The 23,549-nt window shown below is 52.2% G+C and overlaps 1 protein-coding gene across 1 annotated transcript; it reads left to right on the top strand.

Moving 5' to 3' along the window:
- The first annotated feature begins 4,802 nt into the window (after nt 1–4,802).
- LOC114828184 (doublesex- and mab-3-related transcription factor A2-like) lies at nt 4,803–13,751 on the top strand. The gene is made up of 5 exons (XM_029111219.1): nt 4,803–4,833; nt 5,240–5,477; nt 5,563–5,774; nt 12,610–12,916; nt 13,118–13,751. The coding sequence occupies exons 1-5, from the start codon at nt 4,803–4,805 to the stop codon at nt 13,749–13,751; spliced, it is 1,422 nt and encodes a 473-aa protein (XP_028967052.1).
- Nucleotides 13,752–23,549: the final 9,798 nt, after the last annotated feature.

Raw genomic sequence — 23,549 nt, 5'->3', positions numbered from 1 at the left:
TCAATCTATCGTTCAGCAGCTCACGATTTAGCGGTGGAAGTCTACCGCACAACTTCTCCGCCTCGGGGATAAATGAACGGCCGGGCCGGCCGTGGAAACTACCGTGAATATTCCAGTACAAGCCCCTCCCTAATGGTAGCCCCTCTCCAATAAAAGCCCCTCGGCGGGATTCTCGAGTCGAATAGGAGCCCGTCTCGGACAGGAGGCCCTTTAGGGGGATCGAATCAGATTCGCGAGAAGCTGTGGTCCTGATAATATCTCTAATTCCAGAAGTCACGAGAAATTTAGCTTTCTGACGCCTCTTCTTCTAATCACCTTCGTTGTACAACCGCACGTAGGATCCTGAGGAGCTCCCCTGTTATAGAAGCCCCTCTGCGAAGGGGTTTGAAATATTAATATTATAAAAACCCGGGCGTGTATTGGAATATTTACGGTGAGTGTAGGAAGCGTTTGGTTAGAGACCGGAGATCGCTCAAAATCCGGTATTTGGCACTGCTTGTGCGGGAAGCGGCTCGAGTGCCCCACAGAGTTCTCGCGAGAAGTTCCGTACGGTAGAAATCAACTCCATGCTGCAATATCTCCACATTCAGAAACGGATATGGTCGAGGTTTTATGTGCTACCTAGATCAGTATTCGGTAAGCAGAGCTCATCGGTGATGTCCGAAACAAGGGTTTCCGGGCTGGAAAACCTCACTATCGCCAAGCTCTGTCATTTCGATCGTCATGATATCTCTGAAACCAGGATCCGGACGCCGGCACGTGGGCTCGGCAGGAGGGGAGGGAGAGATGCCGAGGTTCTCCGTGGATCTCGATTTTGTATTCAAACCCACATTTAACACTCGGTGGGAAATGTTCCCCGAACTGAACCCGTTCGAGCGTCAGCCGTCGTGGCGCGGGGTTTGCAGGTGACAGGCTGCCATTGAGATGCTAAACCAGGCGACCAGCGATTTCTCACTTGGGTTAACATTTCCAAAGAGTTTTTCTCCGCGCTGGTTCCATTCGCTTCCAGCTCCGCAGGTTCTAGTTCTGCAGAGCCGACCATGACAGGCATCGATGCGGCATAATACCCTCCCATCGGAAAATTCTCGGAGCTGTCGCCGAGAGTCATGGAGCTCGATCGTCGATTTCCTGAGCGGTGTCTCGAATGGCCCATAGATGTGTCGGTTCGAGGTGCACATCGTCGCACAGAGCTGCGGGTCGAGTTCTATCGTTTGCACTTTGATCCCCCTGACGGCGCCGACTCTTTCCGCTATTGTCCTGTTCGTGTGCGTCGTCGGGCTTCGTAGGAAGCGATCTGGTACCACTCATCCTCGATGCGAGGAGATCTCCAAGCTGGGTCTCAGCCGCCAAGTTTCCGACACGACGCGACGCTCAGAGTTCGGGATCCTTCCCAAATCATCCTTAGGAGCCTAAGGTCTGAGGGGAGTGGATCGCGGTTTCCCAAAAATGTGATTCTCGAGGTGGAGCAAGCTCGGGAATCATGATTTTCATTCACTGGATTCATTTGTTTCCCTTTTCCGCTGACCGCCATTTCTGGGGTGTTCCGAAAATACATCGTTCTCCGATGATTCTGCATTCTCATGGGATTCTGCCGGGACCAAAGGAGCCATGGCGAGTGCCCTTAGGTCTATCGAAGTTCACCTTCCTCTCATGGCATTGGGGGGAAAACCGCTCGAGTAACTCCGAAGGTTCGTTCCAGAGAGGAGAATTCGATGCTGATTGTTTCTAGATCAGTCACCGTCCTTTCGCGCACCACCGCATTACACAGAGATGAGTCACGATGTGACGCGCCGTGTGTTCATGTTAGCAGTGTATGGGGTGGGTAAGCGCCGAGTATAGGAACTCTGGGTTAGCTGGAGCAGCATATTCATGTCGAACTCTCTGGGAAAATATTGCCGGGGAATCCTGCCGGCGAATTCTACCGCAGCACTGCTGCCGATCCCTGCTGCAGATGCTCGTCGGAGACTCCCGCCAAAGACTTTTGTCGGAGACTCCCCTCAGGGAGACAAGCTGGAGGGGCCTCGCTGACGGTTCGCATATCTTCCTTCATTTGGAGACATCGTCCCTAGGATTTGCGCGAACTTTCTCGGGGGCGAAGGCGAGTGATGAGAGAATCCTGAATGAATCAGCCCGGAGTCGACGACTTCTCTATCACTCGGAGATCGTCGGAGATCCACAATGTCCTTCATCAGACTGCCTCTGGCGGGAATGGAAGGAGTCGCATCGTGGGGCAGCCGGATGTTGGTTTCCAACTTCGTGCATTCCAGATGCCTCGGAGCGGTGTACGATGTTTCCTTCCTAGGCCCGATGGCTCCAATCCGACAGCGTAGAAGTGCTGCTCGCGAGCTCCATGCACTCAACTCTCCCTGAGAAAAAGCTGGAGACGTTGTTGGAAGCCATCGCCGAATGCTGTGCTCAGCTAACGCAGTACATACTCAAGCTTGCGGCAGCGCCGCAGAGTGACCAGTCGAGGAAGCAGGATGTACCCTCGAAAAGTGCCGGTGGTCAGGAGCTTTCCTCATCAGATCGGCATTGGCATGGGAAGAACTTCAGTCGGCCGAAGTCGCGTGTTGCATCAGAGCAGTTTTTTTCAAACTCGGGGGTCAAGTCTCCCCCGGGGGACGCCGGGGAATCTGGAGGGCACGCGGAAAATTTCCGACCGCCCGATCTGTAGGTTTCAGGGAGCTGGTTACCAAGTTCATCCCTACTGCTCCGTGAGTTGACGATCATTTCAGTTAAACGAGGGAGCCGTTGTCCATGGAGAAAACGACACTGTGCCATGCTCTGGTCCAAACTCTTCGTCCTCAGACACTCGATGATCTTCTGGGCAGACCCGAGAGCTCCCCACGAGGCTGCAGGGAGACGTGAGAGGAAGGGGTTAGAGAGACGCTGCATCAGAGAGTTCGAACACCCGTCCCGTCCAAGCTTCAAGCCTGCCCCCTCTGCTTTCCCTCCCGGACTGATTGGGCCGACCCTCTTGCATCTTGACGGCGAGAATTTCTCATCGTCGAAAAGTTTTTCATAGCGCGGCAATTAGCATCCAGGCCGCCAGCATGCGATCGGCTCTCCAAGAAATTGCAGTTCCTCAGAAGCAGGTCCTGAAGGCACTCGAGTCCTGTGGAGGGTCTGTCCCTGATTTGAGGCTCGTCGTTCATAGATCATAGATGAAACACGCCGCCACTCGCGGAGCATTGGCTCGATCAGCGTAATTCGGAATCCCATCCTCAAGAGCTGTGGAGGGTCAAAGCAATTTGGCAAGCTTGTCTCGATTATTCCCAGTGCCCGAATTGTTCCCACCCAGCATCGTTCCGTCTTCCTACATTGATAGAGTTTCATTGGTCCATCGATCCCCCCTTGCTTAGTGCCCGAGAGTCAGTCTGGATAGAATCCCCACTCGGCTCGCGATGCTACAGTCCTAGGAACGCATCGTGATCCGATTCTGGGGATCGCCAGAAGAAGAAAAATTCGAAACTTCAGCCATCGGAAGGCGTCGGAGGTGATTCTTTACAATCAATACTAGCTCATGACACTGATGCGATTATGATTCATCCCATGATCTTCACGTCATCCCCTCATGCGTTATAAGTTCAGCTGTCGAGCCCGGACGATTTGTCGTCCAAGTACTTGGCGCATGCTCAGGAACCACGCAGGCATCCGCCCCGCCAAGTTGCTGACTCACGAAATAAAGCCGATATTTTCCTTAAGCGAAGATGATCATCGATTCAGTAATTCGGTAAGCGAATAGGATTCAGTCGAACAGGATGAGAGTCTCGATGAGATACTCGTAATCGAGGAACCTAGCGATGAGGTACTGAGACGCGGTCTAAAGAACAATCGTCGACAAATAACCACATCTTTCGTATTGGCAAATCGAGCGACGTATGCAAACCATCGTTCGTTCACCCACCGTTCGTTCACCCACCGTTCGTTCATCCACCGTGCTCTATCAAAATTTTTCTCCTCGACCTGAGTATTACAGTCGTCGAAAAGATTAGTCGACGCTGTGTTCATGCTTTTGTTTATGCTCGATATATTATTGAGATACACGGTGTGTATCAAACTCATCAAGTGCCAGAATCAGATACCGGTCGGCCACATGTAGATCACGTAAGTTCAGGCGAAGAAAGTTGACACGAAGCGCCGCCGGCGTTGGGGTCGTATCGAGTTGACTGACAATAAGTCGATTCCGCGTTACCTCCTTTTCGGGCATCTACTTCGATGTAGCTTCCGAGTATCTCGTGAGAAGTTTGTAGAAGCTTTGGAGCTCGATATCTCTCGTAGCGAGCTTGCCGGTATCCTGATCCCGGCCTGCGTGTCTCACAGGCCGCCTCTCCCCCAATGACAACGACACCACCAGAGCGGCGGCTATGGCCTCGGTGCTGGAGGTGGCGGCGGCAGCAGCGGCGGCGGTGGCGGCAGCGGCGACGAGGACGAGAATCCGCCGAGTTGAAGTCTCTTTCCCTGTTGAAGCTGTTCGTTGAGAGTTACCCTGTATTGACTCCACCTCCTTTTCTCCACCCTCAGGCGGAGCCTGCGCACTCTGTTAGAGTAACTTCAGCCATCCAGCAAGCAAGTAAGCAAGCAAGTAAGTAAGCTGGATAGCCCGGGAGCCGACCAACCAGCCCACCAGCCGACCAACCGGCTGGCTAGCTAGCTACCTACCTTCGCACCCAACTGTCAACGAGTATAACTCGTGACGACTCGCAAGTCAGTGTGTCGTCCTCATCGGCAAGCATCGGAGTGCATGACATTCAGACGGCGCAGGCGGAAGCGCAAGCGAAATCGTCCCTTCTGATCACGCGATGGATGCCACCCAGGCACCGTTCACTAACGGTGAGTTTTCTTTCGAATAATTGCTGTTCTCACAAGTGAGGGAGCCGAGTTGAACGTCAGCGGAACTTTGACGCTTGCGATGCTTGAGGTGAGCCCGAACAACGCGAAGAGATCGATACTCCGCCCGAGAATGAATTTCGGGGTGGATCCGATCTTCTCCAAGACGGGAATTTTCTCGTCCATGTTCCTGAATGCGGAAGTTCTGCGGCGACGTAGTTCCTGTGAGGCCCGATCGCATCGATTGAATCCTTGCTTGAAGAGCACACACTCCTCTCCTTCCGGAGGAACAGTGTCCACAGTGTGGTGTTACTTCCTCACGTGAGACCGTCGTGGGCCGCATCAACAGGTTGAGCGGAGTTTAGGTATGTGTCGAATGTGGAATTCGCTAAGCAATGGTCGATTCTAGGCAATGTGAGCCCGGTGTACGGAGCGGCGGGCGAAGAAGGTCCACCGGGTGGTGGGAATTTAGGAGGCGTTGGAGAAAGATATCAGAGGACCCCGAAATGCGCCCGTTGTCGCAACCACGGCGTGGTGTCGGCTTTGAAGGGGCACAAGCGCTACTGCCGTTGGAGAGATTGCGCATGTGCTAAGTGTACACTCATCGCCGAGAGACAGCGGGTTATGGCGGCTCAGGTGGCCCTTAGGTCTGTAAACCGAAGTCCGATGTGAATTCCGGGAATAATTAGAAGACGAGAATATTTTCTCGAAAATTTCGCGTCTTATCCGCAGGAGACAACAAGCGCAGGAGGAGAACGAGGCTCGCGAGCTGAGCGTACTCTACGGATGTCACGAGGGAATCATGGCGATGCATCGTGCAGGACTCACCTTCTCGGCAGCAATGTCGCATCTCCTGGGCAAAAAGAAAGACGGCTCAGGGGACGACGCCAGCTCTTCGGGAGCAGCGGCCACCGAGACGGAAAAGGAACAATCTCTTCCTACAGGTCAGTGCAATTTCGCGAATCAGCTCGAGGACTTATTTTCAGTGCAGCTTCAGTGCAACCGAATTTACTGACCAATGCGGAGTGAGTGCGACATCGCAGGCCTTCTGATGGATCAAACGTGCTTGACTCGAAGATTCGTCGAATGGCTCTCGAAGCCCTTCCCTAGACCCCATGCTCGCTACACGAATTCGATAGCGCCGAGATTTTTGTCACACGCTCCTCCATGAAATTTTCACGTGAAACGAACTCTGGGAGCTGCTTGAGGAAGATTCCGAGTAGTCCTCCATCGAGCGTAGTGATGGACGAGGAATCACAGCGAGGGAAGCGCGGTCCTCTCTCGGCCAACGCGGAAAAAATCTCGCGTCGTCGTCTTCCGACTGAAACACGATGTATATGCCTCCGCTGAATGCGCGCGATTGATGATCTGGAAGAAGTATTCGACGATGAAGAAAACGCCGACGATGGAGAGCGCACATCGGATGTGAGTGGATTACAATGACCAAGGGTGCCCGAATCATTCGCGCAGAAGAGGGCGTCGAACAAGATTAAGCTGCGATCTGTGTTGACTCGAACAATGAAACGGATGACACCCCATCTCAGACTCATCCGCAGACGATCTGTCCGTCTATCTGCCGCTCGGCCGGCCGGCCGGTCCTTCGGTCGCTCTATCTAAAGTCTCTGGACCGGAGTCTGGCAGGTCGTCTGAATTTTGCGACAGATGGAGTGGATGAACGCGACGGGGTCTTCTGTCGCGCGAGCTGGCCTGAACCGAAGAGCTTCGTGTTGAGTGAAAAATTCCGAAGATCTCAATTGAACAGAGTCATCGTTACGATCCAGTCATTCGATATTACATGATTGGAAGTGCGATGCCGTTCGACCATCCGTCAGAGTTCGTCATCGAAGTTCCGACCATCGGATCGAGAGCAGGCAGAGCATCGGCATCGTCGACCGAAGCAACGTTCGAATTTTCTTCATTTCCTGCTTGTTGTTCGGGTCTCGGAACACTTGACCAACGATTCGGGGCGCCCGGTCTCATTTGTTCTCCAAACTCGAAGCAAACCATCCACTCGAATAGGGTACGAAGAGACGAGACGTTTTTGGCTTGTTCCCATCGAGCGGGATACGAATGTGAAGGCGACACACTTGTAACTCGGCCTTGTAGCGACGGCAGAAGCTCCTCCGAGTACGAACGAACGAACGAGAGAGGAAGAGAAGAAGATAGTGAAGACGATTGAAAGAAAAAAGCTCTTTTTGTCACTCACAATGCGGTCGACAACTCGATGCCGCATCTTGAGTTTGAGATCCGACATGAGGCCATCGCCGTTTGACAAAGACGTCCGCCGACCAGTCCGACCCAGCGCACGAAGCTACAGTGAGGGAGATTCCATTTCAGAATGGCTACAGTTCATTCTCTGAGCGGTCGTCGCCGCTCGCAATCGCTGTATTTCGGGGCGATCAAGCGGGCAGACGGTCTTTGGTGAGCGCTCCTCATGACATAACTCGGTCGCTCGGCAGAATCGTCGCATCGCCCAGAGAAAATGGTCCGAATCGGGACGGGCTGTGGAGGATTCTTATCGCGGTCGGTGCGCTGGAGGCAAACGAGCGCGAATGCTTCACGCCGAAGATTATCGACCGCTCACGAGCCTGCGTGTCGAGGGAGCAATCGTCGCTCACTACGACACTTTTTTCGTCCTTTTTATACCGAGTTCGTTATTAAACTGTGACGGCCGGGCGTTCGAGCTACGTGCTCGAAAGTATTTTCCCACAGACAGATATGTGTTTAGCCAGGAGAATGTGGTCAGGATAGCGCGTGTGACTCCAATATGTTATAGAGCGGGTAGGTAGGAAGGAAGGAAGCCAGGCGCCAGCCGAGCAGCGGTGATCTGTTTACATTAAACACATCTGATCTTCGAGGAGGGAGTTTGCAGGGAGGCTGTAATTGATTCTCTTGGAGAACGCGTTTAACCGAGCGCACCGATAGCTTTATTGGGTGGGGTGGGTGCTAAGAGAGTTTGCACAAAAGGCAATACACTAAGCCACCTCAAACCCCTCATCGACGACTTAGTTCCCAAAGTGAATCATGAACCTTGCCTTCCCGAGTTTCTCTCGCAAACGTCCCGCGAGTTGAGCGATAGCGCATTGTATTCGCTCCTGTTGCATACCTTTTTCGACTCGGGCATCGATCACACGGCTCGAGTCGGGAATCAGAGAGTCGGCCGCGAAATTATTCTCGACGATTCGATGTCATGCTCCGGAGTTTCTTTTAGAATCTGGAATTCGGGAAAAGCGAATTTCGAAAGAGACGCTCCCATCGGTCAGGGCGTTTCTCCAATCATTATCTACATGCATTCGGAGTATGAGACGCACGAAACTTCAACTTTCTGAAATCCTACTCCCGATAACGAACTGAACTAACAATAAGAAAAAGGCCTTAGCGGGGAACATGGCGCGCTTAGTCTGACGACGGTGTCTGGCGCACACTTCGGGGCGTGATATGTTGGAGCAATAGTCGCGGGCCTGCTTGCGACCTCTCAGAGCGACACGAGCTTTGGCTCTGCGATCTGTAGAGAAATGAGACACGAGGTCGGATTGAACGAGCACTGAGCTCATTCGAGCTCGGAGCTAGGATATCATCCTGGCCATCTCCTTCATTTGCCCAATGCTGTGTGGTCGCAGTCGGAGTTTGAATAACGAAACTTCCAAGGTCATGGTCGTCGCGATTCCAGTCTGATTGACTTTGTACTTGGCCTCTCCAGAAGTGGATCCCGAGAGGAGAAGCTATCGAGCGCGTAAGTTCCATGGGCTCGCAAAGGGTTTCATCATTTTTGTTTGCAGCTAAGCGGTTTTCAATTTCAAAACGGGTGTCAGTCATGCTTTGAGCTGACAGACGATTGTTCCGATGAGTCGGTCCGATGCTCGACGAGGAGCGCGCGCTCTTTCTCATGGAGTCCCGTTTCAAGTTGGTCATGATAGGGGTAAACATCAAAAATTGGAGTTCAACGAGCACAGACCTGGGTTTCTAAGTCGAGGAAACACTCGAGAACTCCGAGTACTTTGACTTTGGGGCGAGCCTTCTACAGCTGTGCGGTGAGGGCCCTCCGTCCCCAGCTTGCGATTGGGAATCGCCGGCCAAGCATCGAGCGAGTGAAATGCCAACACCATCGAAAATTATTTATTTATCTATTCTATAAGTGACGCCCTGATGAGTCGCTCGATTCGAATGCGAGACTCGCCAACTTCGCTCTCTACAAGGGAAGGGCAGCGCATAGATTGATGTTGTGAAAAGAGATTTCTGAGAAGCACAAGCCTCTTCAAAAGTCTCGGAAATGATCGATCATTCTTGATTCGTGTTCGCGTTCAAATTCCTGTATGTTCCGCGACATTCTAACGCGGGGAATAACGCTCGAAGACCCCCGGAAGCGAAGGCGGAAGGTGAACAGTAGAACGCGTACTCGAAGCATGGCTTGTGATTTCCTGTGACTTGGGAACAGAAGCCTTGTGTGTGATTGGCGCCCTTGAGGACGAGGGTCCGCTCTGTTTTGTTGTCGCTGATGTCGTGGTCGCTCATGTACTTCTTCGACGAACAAGACCTGAACAAAAGACTAATCCTCGCCTTGGAATACAAATCAGACATGCTGTTCAGGACGTGAGGACAGTTAGTATTCCATTATGCGACCGAGTATTTGCCCTTTGCGGTGACACCTCTTTCTCTCGCTGCCTTGTTTGTCTGTCAGCTGATGTACCTCGGTGTTTGTCCGGTGCTCATGGAGTCTCATTCAAAAAAAGACTGAAGGACCGAAAGTATATCGTCGGCTCGACCTATCCGACGGGTACCTACTCCCTGATGATGGGCACAGGACCAGCGTCGATCGAAAGGCTTCGAATATCATTCGAATATACACCGCGGATCACACCGATTCGCCCCCCCTCTTGGGGCGCTGACGCAGAGCGGCGCTCCTCCGACGTCGGCGGTATAGAATCTCTTCCCGTCTCGAGCGGTTCCGAAAGAAGACGCTGCGCTTTTCCAACAGAAAAATATTGAAATTTCTCACTTGTGCTAGCCCTGATCCGCATACCTCCGCTGACACTACTATCCGACAGGAATGATATCCCCTCGTCACAGGAATGTTCCATAAGAACTTTCGCGAGCCCTATATCCTTTGATATCTTCTAATATATATATACCCCGAGAGGCCTCTCCCGCCATTTCTCGCGGTATATCCCCCGAGATCGCTCCCTGATCTTCTCGCCGAGCGACCGCGCCTGCCAGCTCTCGTATTATGACTTGCATATAGCCTTCGCCACCTACGACCTCCACATTTATCACAATGGCACTCGGAAGACGCAGTTCTACGCCCATGAGATTATTGCGTATCGTGCACCGAAAAACCCCAATACTGCCTGACGTCATGCACTAATCCGCCCGCGAGACGGGATCGCCTTCCCTTAATCCCATCGACGCTCTCAGAGAAGATGTGATGTGATGCAAGCTTCACATTCGACCTGGACTCGAAGTTTGGGAGCATTTTCAGTTCTCGGGGAAACAGGACCGGCCCGGAGAACAAGTAACTCGAAATGATACACGATTCCTCGCTCGCAGCAGACACGGCGGAGGAGAAGATTTATCTGTTTGGAGTACTTGAATTTCAATTTGAGGACCGAGTGTCCTCCACCTGCCGTAGTTCCCGGTGGAGAATAGTGTGTCTTCAGGCACAGACACATCTCAAGTTGTCCTCCAACTCAATCGAAAAGAAACTCCAGTTTCGAAAATTCTGTAGCCTGTAGTGGTTTGCCGCGGCGGCTGCCTGCCAGCCAGCCAGTCGGTCGGACGGGTAGCCACGTGCGAAAACTACGTGCGGGACTATTGGAATGCCAGCCCACTCCCCTCAAGGGTGCTCGGGTGTGTCTGGCTGACTGACTGGCGGCCAGCCAGCCAGCCGCGCAAGCTAGCTAGCTGTCTCAAGCAGACGTCTATGAAAGAGGGGCGCGCACAAGCGAGTGCGTCCGCGCTGCCGCACAAGCTACCCGGGAGAAACGTTTAAACTCGAATCGAAAAAAATCGTTGCGATCGGCTCCGAGTAGCAGTCGATGGGGGAACACGGGAATCGCTTCCCGAGACGCTCGTGCGAGAGACTCGTCAGTCAGACCTGAGCAGCTGATCGTCATCAATATTCGGACCTGTATCGCGATTTTGTTCACCCAGTATAGCTGACGAAATGTCGCTCCGACTGGCTGCAGAGGAAACGACACTGAATATCAATTCACGCGTCGTCGCGAGACAATATCAGCCGAAGGCGGAAACAATCGAAAAGTTTTCCATCGTGTGGCGGATAGAGTTGAGACGGTTAGTCCAGATTTGTCAGCGGTGCGCTCCGAGTTGCTGTGGGCTGTATCTGGCGGCCGTGTTCTCTCTTGTGATACCAATCTGCATAGAAATAACAAAAATGGCTTCCCCTCCTGAATCTTCTTATCCTAGAGATTCTCTCGCGCGCTTCGCTCCTGGCTGCCGATGACATCTTGGGGATCTGCTACGCTTGTCTACATTGCTGGCTTTTTCTTCTATTAGCTCCAGACGCCAGCCAGCTAGCTAGCTGGCCGCTTGCTCGGTCAGCTAGCAAATCCAAATCAGCAAGGGAACGACCGACCGAAAGAAGAACATTGGGCGGACACAAACGTAGAACATTCTCCCTGCGTTGTCGCATCCAACGCTCTGTGACATTCGCGAACGGCAGTGCCCGAGCGATCGCGGACCAACCGACGGCGCAGAGCCAATGGGAAAATGCTCGTTGGACTCGGTGACAGGTCGACACTGTCGCGGCGGAGTTCCGATTAGTTCGGCAAGGTGTGAGAAAGGATACCCCACTGCGAGTCGGTGGATTACATTCAGCGGGATGATCCAATTACGCCCGAGGCCAATAACTCGATGAATACAACTGAAATTCGTCGCTCCCTTGTCTCTCGAGTTGATTTCGAACGAGAGGCAGCGCGCGATATTCTCAGCCGTGACTACATGATGATTATCCCGCTGGTGTGAACTGTGCGGAGCGATCTCATTACCTCGTTAGATGAATCCTCCGCCGCGAGCTGTATGAGTGTCGAGCTTCGCTAGGAAGCCACAACAGCGGCGGCGACTTCATTTCGGAGCCGCTACGGCTGTAGAATGCGACCACTCAGTGCAGGTGGCTGGCTTTGAAGTCGTGATCGGGACTCTGTTCAACTCGAAATCTCAAGTTGTCCCGCTGAGCTCGCTTGTTGCAAGAGCGGCAACAACGTTATTGCACGATCGACAATAACATTGAGATACAGAGATTTACATTGCAATCCATCTTGGCTCCAACCGATAGTTTGTCGGTCTCGCAGTCGTGTGATCACCACCAACAATAACAGGCACAACAACGGCCTCGATGACGACCGCATCATCAACAATCACAACAATATTCATGATGATGACAATAACTTTGGCGGCGGTTCGAGGGGCGGCGTCATCTACATAGACAGGGAGATCGATGAACTTCGTGGGAATCTTCGACAATTGTGGCCACGTGAACAAGGAGCCGCTAAATTATGACAAATCCAGGCACGCAGATCTGGAGCGCTCGCACCTGCTCATGATAGCCGCGGTCGTCGTTCGCTCAGGTCGCATGCACGGGATATTTCCAGGAGTTGCCGGTGCGGCGGGAAGTTCACCACAGGATCTTTTCGCTTCCCGCGCACCCCGAGCTGTTGTCCTTTGTTGCGGTGACGCCGGATACGGAAAACAGCTTCACGTCCGATCGATGAAAATTTAGTTCTTGAAGAGCATAGCCTCCTTCTAAGGATCTTTTTCGCTCCACAGTGCCCGAATGGAAGAAACTTTTGACCGACGGCTCAGCAGGCTCAAATGCGAACAATTTCGAAAACTCTGCTGAAGCCCGCCAAAGTTCTAGTCCTGTGAGCAATCGCGTAGACATCGAAGAACATCCGTCAAACCTCAGTCACTCAGTTGCGAATATCGACGAAAAGCCTCTTGCCTTGGATGTCGCCAGTGGAAATAGATCACCTTCTCGCTGGAGAGAAACAAGCGAAACCAAAGATTCTCTCGACATTATCCCTTCAAAACAAGCAACGAAGATCTCAGCTGTCACCCATGATACCCTTCTCAGGTAAGTGTCGCTCCCGAAGACCCCTATTTTCAATCCTCGACGTTCGCCGTCGTCATAGGACGCGAATGGTGCTTGGAGGTCAATATAGGGAAGAGTGCATCTCTTCCGCGACCGTTTTTGATGAGCGAGATCGGGCGTCCTGATCGCGTCATTACATGAGATGGGGGAACATGAGAAAACCGTCGCGTTACGTGTTTTCAGGAGATCGCCTTCACCGAACAAATCGCCGATCGCCGCGTTCGGTAACTACAATAAAGCAGACAACAGCAAACGACGTCCTCTGGACACATTATCGAAATTGTTCCCTCACAAAGAATCCCCGATCCTGGCGGCAACCCTGGCCCGTTTCGGGGGAGACGTATGTGCAGCCATAGAGGAGCTCATGACTGGGTCTCCGGCACCTTCCTCCCCTAGTCCGGTCGCGAGATCCTCCTCGTCGCCGGCTTCTTCAGATGATAAAGAACGAGAACCCAAGACGGAACGGCTCGGACCGGTATTCCCTCAGACGACGACAACGACGAGCTCGCCTTCGGCTGTCAGTCAAGCAGCAGCAGCGGCCTATTTCGCCGACCAGTTTCGTCAGCATCGACCTTACGGAGGTCTCTTGCCGGCTTTACCTCGATCCCTTCTTAATTTACCGGCGTATCCCGGCCTGTTCCCACCCGCCGCACCTCTTTTTGGTCTTGGAGGAAATCTGCTCAACCTCCGGACTTGCACGGAGGTCGAAGCCGAGCCCCTGACGAAAAAACGTAGATTTCAGGATACGCCGCCCGCCGACTGGATGCACAGTCCCGACTCGGTAGGCTCCCCGCTCGACATGAAGGACACCGATTGATCTCGTCAATTTAGAACCGAATAGTGTAGCTTAAGGCCTGTTGAGGTTGATTCTATATAGTGGTCAAAATAATACTAGGCAGCCAAAGACACGAACCCATGCAAGTCGACATAGGAAATTTCCGCGTCCCGCCGTCGGTCGCTCTGGTTCCAGAGCGACGAAAGTCTTAGTCTCTCGAAAATACCAAACGAACCCGAGACGTTCTGAACATTCGGTGCACTTAAGTTCTCGACACCAGACCCGGTGTCTGTTGTGATTTATTGATTATTAATTATTATTATCAACAGTATGATCACTATTGACATATTATTATGATTAATATTATTACTGTAATAACGAGAGCGACAGTCTTGGTATTGACCATAATAATAATGACTTGACGAAATAAATGTCTCACTTGAAACTAATGCCGGAGTGGTCCTGTCTCGGATTAAGTGGAATTGAAGCCTCAGACGCGTCTCCATTGCGAACGCTGGCGCCGTCGAATCAAAACCGGGCCGGGCGCTGATCTCAGAGAGGCCTGTCTTTATGTTAACAACTAGGATCTGATGTAATGTAGAGTTTGAGCTTTGAAACGGCACTCTGTCAGGAACAGAGAGTCCTCAGTCGGACATTTCAGGAAAATGTCGAATTTGCATTCCCAAACCATTCAAACCACTCGCTTCAGCCAAGGCTGACAAATGCTCGTCGAATCCTAGCGCGCCTACAGCGGGCGAAGTCTGTCGGCGATGACCGTTTTTCTTCAGAAAGCTTCTTTCTCCCCGGGCGAGAACGACGTACTATGTGTTGTACCTGCACGACTGGCGCTCCTGACTGAGCATCAGAGAAGTAAAAAAAAAATCGATCGAAGACGAGAGGGTCGGAATTCACAAGCGCGAGGAACGTCTCTGAGGATGTATTCGGAAGGAGGCGAGGAGAGGGGGGGACCAATTGCTACAGCCAGAAGCGAATCGCATCCTTCTACGGCTAATCGAGAAGAGCGTTTCGCTTCAGTTCGAGTGATGCCATGAGCTGCGGCAAAGAGGTTGCAATCACAGCGGAGCTGCCGAAATGGAATGGTGGAACATCTCAAATTTCTAATTGGGCACGCGCGGGCAGTCATACTGTTCGAAGTTGAACATTTTGCATCGCTGCACGTCTCTGCGGATCTATCGTCGTACATCTGTCTGCTGGGCAAGCTCTTTCCGCGGCTAACGGTTCGTCCTTCATGCTGTGCTAGTGGAAGCGCGAAATATCATGTAGGTCTTGCCGTTCCCGCATCATCTGAGTGAGTTTCGAGCGCATCTGCTCGGCCAAGTCGATGAGCAGGCTGAGCAGCAAACTGAAAAACTTGCTGACTGACTGACTGAGTCGGGAGAGGATTCGGAGAGCGGAGAAGGACGACGAGCCATTTTGAAACCGATCCCGAGGACGACACAAATGAGGTCACTCGTCGTCTTCAGCCAAAGGCCTCACAGACACCTCTCAGGTGCACACAGGTTCAGCAACGATCTCTGAATCGTCGAATATTTTTGCATTACTCGAACGACGACATCGGGTTTAATGATGGGAGAAGGTTATTGGGCTCTCGACTCAGTCGAGATTGTACAATTGAAGAGCGCGAGCGGAACCTCATTTCGACTTAGTGACGCCTCGAATATTAACTTCATCCCGTCGAACACGGCGAGCGAGAAGCCGAGAAGAACCAAGTAATAATAGTCTCTTTTCAACGAAGTCTGCCGCGACGACCGACGTCGGCGGCGCAGCGGCAACGAAGGAAGGGTTGAAATCTTTTGTATTCGGAGCGCGCGTGTGTGTTCTCTTCTACGATCTCCTCCTCCAGAAGGACGGATAGGAGGTGGTCCAATCCATCGCTCCATCCATCTATCCACCGAGTCTGTTAGTCTGTCCATCCTTTCATCCGGCCGCCACCGTCTATCTCCGACAGCCACCCATTGGATATCCTTCCTTCCGTCCTGGTGACGGATTCCATCCAGCACGGCCGAAGTTTCGGGAATTCTATTTAAATGGAGCGGCCAACTCGGCGAAAAGTCGAACGCTTCTCCCGTTGTCTTTGTTCGATCGGCTCCTCGCGGAACAGCCCGGCCGGCCTCGCCGCCGGATACTTCGGCGTTCCTCGTGGGCGCTCGGCGCGTCCGTTGAGTATCCGGATTTTCCGATTCCGAGGAGTATTCTCTCAAGATGAGAAGTATTCTCTCCCGCCGCCGCTGCTTCTCCCTTTCTCCATCAGAGTCTTCGGAGTCCCGATAAATGCTTCGCGCCGTTGCGAGCGAGGAATACGATTGCCGCGATTCATCCCGTCAGATTTCGGAAGACTCGGGCTTTTGCTTTTTCGGAAGACTCGGGAGAAAAATCGCGCAAATCGTCCTCCTCAGAAACTATATATCCAACTATATCATCCCAACAAATCAAGAGGCCACGAAACAAAAAGAAGCATGTGGTCCAGGAAATTGAAATACGGAACCGCGCGGGCATTGCACAATCCAATCGAGCTGCAGATAAGCGATTTGAGATGAGGTGACATTCTCCGGGCGCCCTCACTCTCGGTGTCTTCGGCGTTCTTCGGAGTAGGCGGCCGACGCAAACTCAAGCATTTTTCGGTCCCGAGCTCTCGTTCCTGGAGGCGAACCAAGGCGCTCCGGAAAAAAATCCATGGAACATCGCGGCTGCGGCAACGTATTCTTGCATCGGGGGGAATTATATTCTATCGCCGAGCTCCGGAGGTGCAACGATGTTTTTCGAACCTCAGAAGGGGCGCTTACGAGGAAGAGATAGCTATCTATCTCTTCATCTATCCGGCTCTCCATTTGTCGTGGTGGTGCTCGCGCCGCTCCTCAACTGTCCTGTGGATGATCCAGCGAGCATTGGCAGCACCAGAAGAGACACTCAGTAGTACTTGCCGAGTCTACTCAAATCGTACATCTGTTAATGTGACGCAGTCGGAGACAGGAGGATGTCTCTCCACCGGCTCTGGTCGCGGCCGCTCGTCCCGCGGAGCGATTTGTTCATATATCGTCGACATGAGTCCTCGACATCCTCTCGATTGATATCGTAATAATGATAATAATGGTTGCGCACCAAAAACCCGGAATCCCCCCTCAATTCTATGATATTAGCGAAATAATTATCATTAATTACAATCATTATGAAAATTATCATCTTTACAAAATTCATTATCATGATAATCCGTATACTAGGGGCGCGTGTTCCCTGCAAGACGAGATACGAAAGTCTCGGAATCTCTCCGGAGAGAATCAGCTGCTCTCATTTCGATCGTATTCCTGCGGACGATGACGATAACCCCCAAGCGAGATGGAGAAATCGTCGCTTACTCTCCTCGAGGATATCGACGACATGCCTGGTAATTCGCCCTAAGCAGGAGGAGCTCGCAATCCGCTGCTCTCACGGGATGCGGAAAGCGGATGGAGAGAGTTGGAAGAAGTTTCGGAGTATGCAGGAGACTGAACGAGTACATAATGCGGCCGCTGGCCCTCGCCAGTATTGTATGGTGTCGTCTCGTGCTTATGTTCCTCGGGTGGCAGCGGCCAAGGCGTCTTTTGCCTCATTGGACGACCGACTGGGTCGGTCGGACGCTCGTTCTTTCGCAGCCAGCCGTCGGGCCTGCCGTCGGTCGGTCGCTCGGTCGACTGGAGAACTGGATAGCGAGTTGGAAGCTGACTGTGCTCGCATTCTTCGCTCGGGCCGTTCAGGTGATGATGGAAGATGACACTTATTAAAGCGAGCGGCGTGCGAGAGGAAGGGCGCAGAAGCGTGCGCAAGCTCGCCATCCAACGCCGACTTACTTGCCTGCTCGCTCGTTCGTTCCATCGTACCCAACCCTCTGGAAGCCCGCACTGCGGACCACGAAACAATGGAGAGTTAATTTTTGTCTCTGGCTGCTGCTGTTCCTGCGTATTACTCGACTGGAGCAGGCGGCGGCCGCCGGCGGCAGCGGAGACGGGTCGGAGAACGACGACGGCGAGTGAGAGGATTATTACTGCGCATAGAATTTTCTCAGGTCCGTCCCATATGCGAGCGAGCGAGCAAGCACGTACTCGGTCACCGGATATTCGTCCGTTCGTTCGTTCGTCATTATTGTAGGTTCGATTCATTTGTCATCTTAATGAACGATTCGAACATTGTCTTGGGCCGGATAGTTTCGCAGCCCTTCGGGATATTGTCTCTTTGCCCTCCCGACGGCAAGGTCTTCACCAATGAACGTTTGTCAACGTCTCTCCGCTTGTCGGAGCATGAGTTCTCCTCCGCGTATTTCCCATTAGGAGCCGGGAGTTAGTTTGAGGGCCTACCCCAAAAGAGAATAGAGGTCAGGTCGCCGATGGAGTGTCTTCCTCGGCAGATTCCATGTCTGGAGTTTGCCCACAGAATTCCTCCACTAATAGCGCCTGAGAATTATTACTCCATCCCCCTGAGTAAGTCGGCTCACGTCGAGGATCGATGGCGATTGCGTAGTCGAGTTTCCTCTGTGTCGGTTGTTTTTCCATCCGAATCCGCCGGTTCATCGGGGAAATTCCCTGACTCGTCAAGAAGCTCCTAACGACTGTTACCACCCGAGTTATGCAACCGCCTTGAAAGAGAAACTTCAAAAAATTCATTTTATTCAATCGTCTTCTCGAGCTGGTCGGTCTCATTCTTCCGCTCTTACTTCGGATCAGGTTCGAAGTTCGTTATAAAATTGAAATTGTGTTGAACAAACTCGTTTCGTAACCGACATGGGATGCAGTTCGAACAATGTTTTTTTCAAAATGCGAGTTTGCGCGACTGTTCGCTGACTCCGTTTGATTATGCGCTCGGTGACAGAGCCCGTTCCTCGGCTTATGTAGAATGCATTTACCTCTGGGGTCAGCGGATTCCATCTTTCTATTTCTGTGGGGAATGATTTAAACCCCCGAGACGACTCCTTTGAATTTGGGTGCCACCTACTCGGCACCTGAGGCTCTACAAGGTCGGCCACAGAAGGACGCGAGCTTACGATGACCGACGATACCGCCACGTTCATTCCGGGCGGCTCACGAGTCGATCGACGTACTTCACAGGTTTTGTTCGAACGTTTCAATCTGCGGCTAAGGGGGCAGGACGGACATCGAGCACGAGGTCGCATTTCTCGCTGTGTTGAGCTTGCATACCGCTCCGGTTCGCTGAGTGCGTGCCGGCCGTGTTGTTGCTCCGAAGCGCTTCACTGAAGCGTGAGATGTATTGGTTCTAAGTATGTCCAGCATCGAATCGCTCCCGAAACCAATGACATAACACCGAGATCACCACCACCGACAACATCAACAACAACAACATGAGCACTCGCCGCGAATCCTACAATGGAGCAAAAAGTTTTGCCTTACGATATCAGCTCGTGTTGGCAGAAGTGTTTGGATTGCGAGCCGGTGATCGCTGCTCGAGAGACAAAGCGGCGAGACGAGAGGCCGGCCTTCGGGGTGTGGAGATGTCATGAATCTCTTCTCCATCGTTGCAATACGCAGCCGAAGATTTGGAACTGTCACTCACTCACGCAGCCAGCCAGCCAGTCAGTCAGTCAGTCAGTAGCTCCATAGAATCTCAACGATATTTGATCTCTGGTCCACGATTGATATAAACACTTCGGAACAGTGAAGTCTCGAGTATATCAGAGTTTGATGGCAGAAGCGACTGTTCGTAGAGGCTTCCGAGGATGACAATTCTCCATCGGGCTGGGAGACCCACTTCACGAGGATCAGTTGAGGCGAAATTGTTGAGTTCACTGTGCCTCTACACTAAGAGCAGTTCGAGCGTAAGGGTTTGAATTCGTTGACTTTAGCTCTACTGGATTAGAGACATGCAACTGAGCGCCGAGCTCGGAGTCGGACTTGGGAAGAGTCACAAATTATGGACGCCCGAGTGCGCAAACCAAACATCCTAAGTGGGGTGACTTATGATTTGTAGAATCAAAATCCTCAGCGAGGTCGGATTAGGATCTCAACCGCGGCGGCAACTTTTTCAATCTCCGATCGGCTAATGTAGATCTCGAAAGAGCTTCGATTTCGTCAATTTCGTTTCTTCGACCGCTGTCAGAATAAATATCTGTTTTTCGAAGTAGGTGATAGAATCTTTCGCGGAACACCTTACTCTCCTCTCCCGATTCCGTACAGATATTTCTTGAAATTCATACGAGAGAGCAAGGCCTTGTAGCGGATTTTGTGGAGTCCAGAAAATCACCGAGAAATTCAATCATGACGAATTCGACTGGAGCGCAAATGGAATCCTCGAAGGGCGCACCTCCGAATCGGAGTCACTCTCGTGCTCATGAAGCGCCGACCGGAGTGAATTACTCTCTCTATTGTCCCCAAGCCTCCATCACACCTCGCCGGGCCCAGTCAACTGGAAAACAAGCTATTCAAACACATCAGCACGAACCCAGCATGAAGTTTGTTCGAAAGAGACTCTTTGAAACTGGGGCCCTGTTGGCTTTCCTCATAACAATATCCTAGCGGCGATCGCCAAAGTTCAACTGCGAAGAATGAGGATCGGTACGAGCTCTTGCGAGTTGCCCCAAAACAAGGTCTCACGCGTCGAGGAGAGCATTCTTTCAGACGGCCGGCTTTGCGCACATGCTCACTGCGGGAATATCGACCCAGGAACCGAAAGCAAAATTCCACGATATTCTCGAAAATTGAGACTTCGTATATCATCTGCCTTGTTACGGAGCGACACGAGAGCTCAACTTACGGCTCATGAGCGATCCGGGGGGAGGTGAGTTGACTTCAAACATAGATGACTACCCATCAATCTGGCTCCGGGGCGGGAGAAAGAAAGGAATTCCTTGCGATAATTTGGCGAGCGGAACAGTCGAGCTTCACTCTTCGGAAAGAAGCAACAAAAGATTTCTTTTGATATGACAGCTCCTGCGGTGGTTGGTTTGGGTCTACGCTGTTCGTTTAGTGTGTAGGGGAGCGCCCACCTGACGTCCGTGGACTGCCCTGCTCAGTTATTGAGGAGGATAGGAATTCCGCCTTGTGGGTAAGCAACTCTCCGTAATAAGAACGGGTGTTATCCTCACCATCGAATTGTTCTGCGCGGTTGATGCACCGGAGCCTCCCGGAGCGATTCTCCTCGCGAGGAGGGCTCGATTGCGGCGCTGGCTCCCGTGAGGGGCGCTGTATCGGGAGGGAAGTCCTTCCGGTCAAGGGCTCGGTCCACTTTTCGAACCAGACACTCATCCTGTGAACTTTCACACAGAACGATACCCGGCTCGATTCACTCTTCTGTCATATCGCTCATATTGAAATTCCCACCTGGCCGTGGATGTACCCAGTCGTTCTTCCTTGGCGTTGAAAACGAGACTCGCGTTGTTTAAATTATTAACCTTAGCCCTAAGCACCCCGATAAGGGAGTCTCTCGACTCGAGAGCCACTCACTCGAACGATAAATACCATCGCGACGATGGACACACACACACGCCGAAGAATACTTTCGCGCACGCAGATACACCTGTGTTGTCAGCTGCAGAGGCAAGCGTCACACTCCTGACTCGAAGCTCGCAATGAGAGCAAGGAAAGCTCAGATACGCGGCATTCCGAATACGGTCGAGCTTTCGAGAAGAACTCTGAATGAATGCTGAGTTCTGATAGCCTCGGCAGTTTACTCAAAGCCTCCAAAGTCAGAATGAATTCCGAGTTCTCGAATGGCCACGTTTCGCTGCGCGATCGCTCGACCGAACAGAGAAAAGAGATTCAGAGCTTCGTCGAATCTCTCAGTCAACCTTTGAAGGAAGTTCCTGATGTTGCGTATCGAGGTTCCACTCGGACACAGCGCGGGGTATCCTTTCCGAAGCCGGACGGGTCTCGGCCCTCCCAGGAGGCGGGATGCGGGATCAATGGAAATTCAGCAGAAATACTAGTATGCGGTGATTGAAGCCAGGCGAGATGAAATTTATTCTTGTCCTACTCTTTGAAAGTGTGTAAGTGATGTACACAGTTTTCGTAGTCACCGAACATTTCTGAGCTTGACAGCAACTTTTCCCGTTTGTCAGCTGACGAATTCGCAGCCGATTCCTTTCTGATTTCCGATTCAGGCCACTTCGTGGCTGTCGTTTGAAAGATGTTGATGGTGCTGCTGCTGTTGTTGTAGTTCGGCGCAATACTTCTACTGTTCCATCTATCCACCCAGCGAACACAGCCACCAGTCACTCAGTCAGTCTCAGCGCTAACCAAGCATAGAGTTGGCAGCTAGTTTTGTGCTCGAACGAGCGACGGAGGGACCGACCAACAAACATGGTCCCGCGAGCATACATAAGCTGTGCAAGAGTCGGCTTCGATGGCTCGCACCTAATTAGAACGCTTCAATAGTGTGACGACACATCGGCTCCGCATCGAGTCGAAGCCATCGAGTCACTCAGTCTCAACTCTTCACCGAGTAATTATATCTCAAGTTTCGGCATTCAAATCACTTGAATTAGGCGGAGTGCTACGACGACAACGACAACAGCGGTGCCGTCGTCCGCGTCCTTCAATAACCCACCAAATCACACGTACATCGGTGAAGTGGACGCTTCGAGAAGGAGTTGTCATTCATAGTGTCGAGAACGCGGCCCTGGAATGCAGCGCTCAGAGCTTTGACCCATAGCTAGGAACGATTGAGTTTTCCTGGACGTGTCGGAGTCGCAGCTACCTGGATATCACGGGAAGTTCCGGTGCGTCGCGTCGGCTCAAAGTTCACTCGAAAGCCAACGCTGTTTTTGACAGACAAAGGCAGCCCGCAGACACCGGGAGAGAGAGGGTGAGACCAGACTCGGAAAAAGCTTCTTCTTATCGGCGGGATTATTCCGTTCGCGGTCAGTGTTATTCGCCTTAGCCGGTTGGCCTACAAGTGCCTGACATCACTGAAACTTATTCGTAGATTACGAAAGGCGCCGGTGGGTCGTCCGGATTTTCCCGCAACATTCATCATTGAATTTATTGCTTCGCACCAAGAGTGCATGAATATCGCTCGTTCAAAAAAACCGATGACTGTCTCGGGCGATTTTCAGCGTCGATCAGCGGATATATTCGAGATCTTCGTTCCGCTGCGGAGTTTTGGACTTCAGACGAAGATGGAGCACTCGGAAGGCCCGGCTGTCTGCTCTAGCAACCGCGAGCTGTCCCCAAGATACTCGTCGTATCTCGTATCCATGCGTCTGTTCTTTATGTAAACGCCGCGTCACGTTGAATTCTATGGCATGTTCCCGCAGCGATCGTCTTGGTACACAAGCACGTGTCCCATATGAAGAAATCGGCCAATTGACCGATCTCCCGAGCCGCCAATCGCGCTGTCGGTTTCTAATTGGTGAGAGCATTCTGATCGACTTTATCGTATACATTTTCCACGACGCGACGTTCCAGATGACAGGATGCATTCACAGGGTTCCGAATCCCAGGATGCCGAAGCCGCAGTCTGTCGGATCTGATCTTCCCTTTTCCCGCAGACGAGCTCCCCTCCAGCGACGTTCCAACTTCGATTTCAACTCGATGGTGTACTTTCGACGTCTCCCATAGCGGATCCCAAAGTGAAAGCTTTGGTCGGCGCATTCAGATCAGGAATTCAACTCAAGAAAGGACTCGTGACTCCATCGGCACTCAAGGCCGATAATGAGATGCAAGAGTCGCGGTCGAATAAACCTGGACAAGTCCATCGTCAGAAGTGTGCGCGGTCGATGAGTCTAATCTCGCGGGAAGGAGAGCGCGGGGCTCGCAGGACGATATAATTTTCGGCCGGGCGGTCCGTAGGACCTTCGAATGGAAAAACTTGCGCAAGGCGTTTCCGTCCGCGGCATCC

The sequence above is a fragment of the Galendromus occidentalis genome, unplaced genomic scaffold (assembly GCF_000255335.2).
Source record: "Galendromus occidentalis unplaced genomic scaffold, Mocc_1.1 scf7180000077404, whole genome shotgun sequence".
NCBI lineage: Eukaryota > Metazoa > Arthropoda > Arachnida > Mesostigmata > Phytoseiidae > Galendromus > Galendromus occidentalis.
The sequence above is the reverse complement of the archived record's forward strand: the minus strand, read 5'-3'. Positions and strand labels throughout refer to the sequence as shown.

Excerpts from the sequence above, each read along its gene's own strand:
- LOC114828184 (XM_029111219.1), top strand. The coding sequence starts at position 4,803 with ATGGATGCCACCCAGGCACCGTTCACTAACG. Across the intron at positions 5,775-12,609 it reads GGAACAATCTCTTCCTACAG|TGCCCGAATGGAAGAAACTT; the intron begins GTCAGTGCAATT and ends TTCGCTCCACAG. Across the intron at positions 12,917-13,117 it reads ACCCATGATACCCTTCTCAG|GAGATCGCCTTCACCGAACA; the intron begins GTAAGTGTCGCT and ends ACGTGTTTTCAG.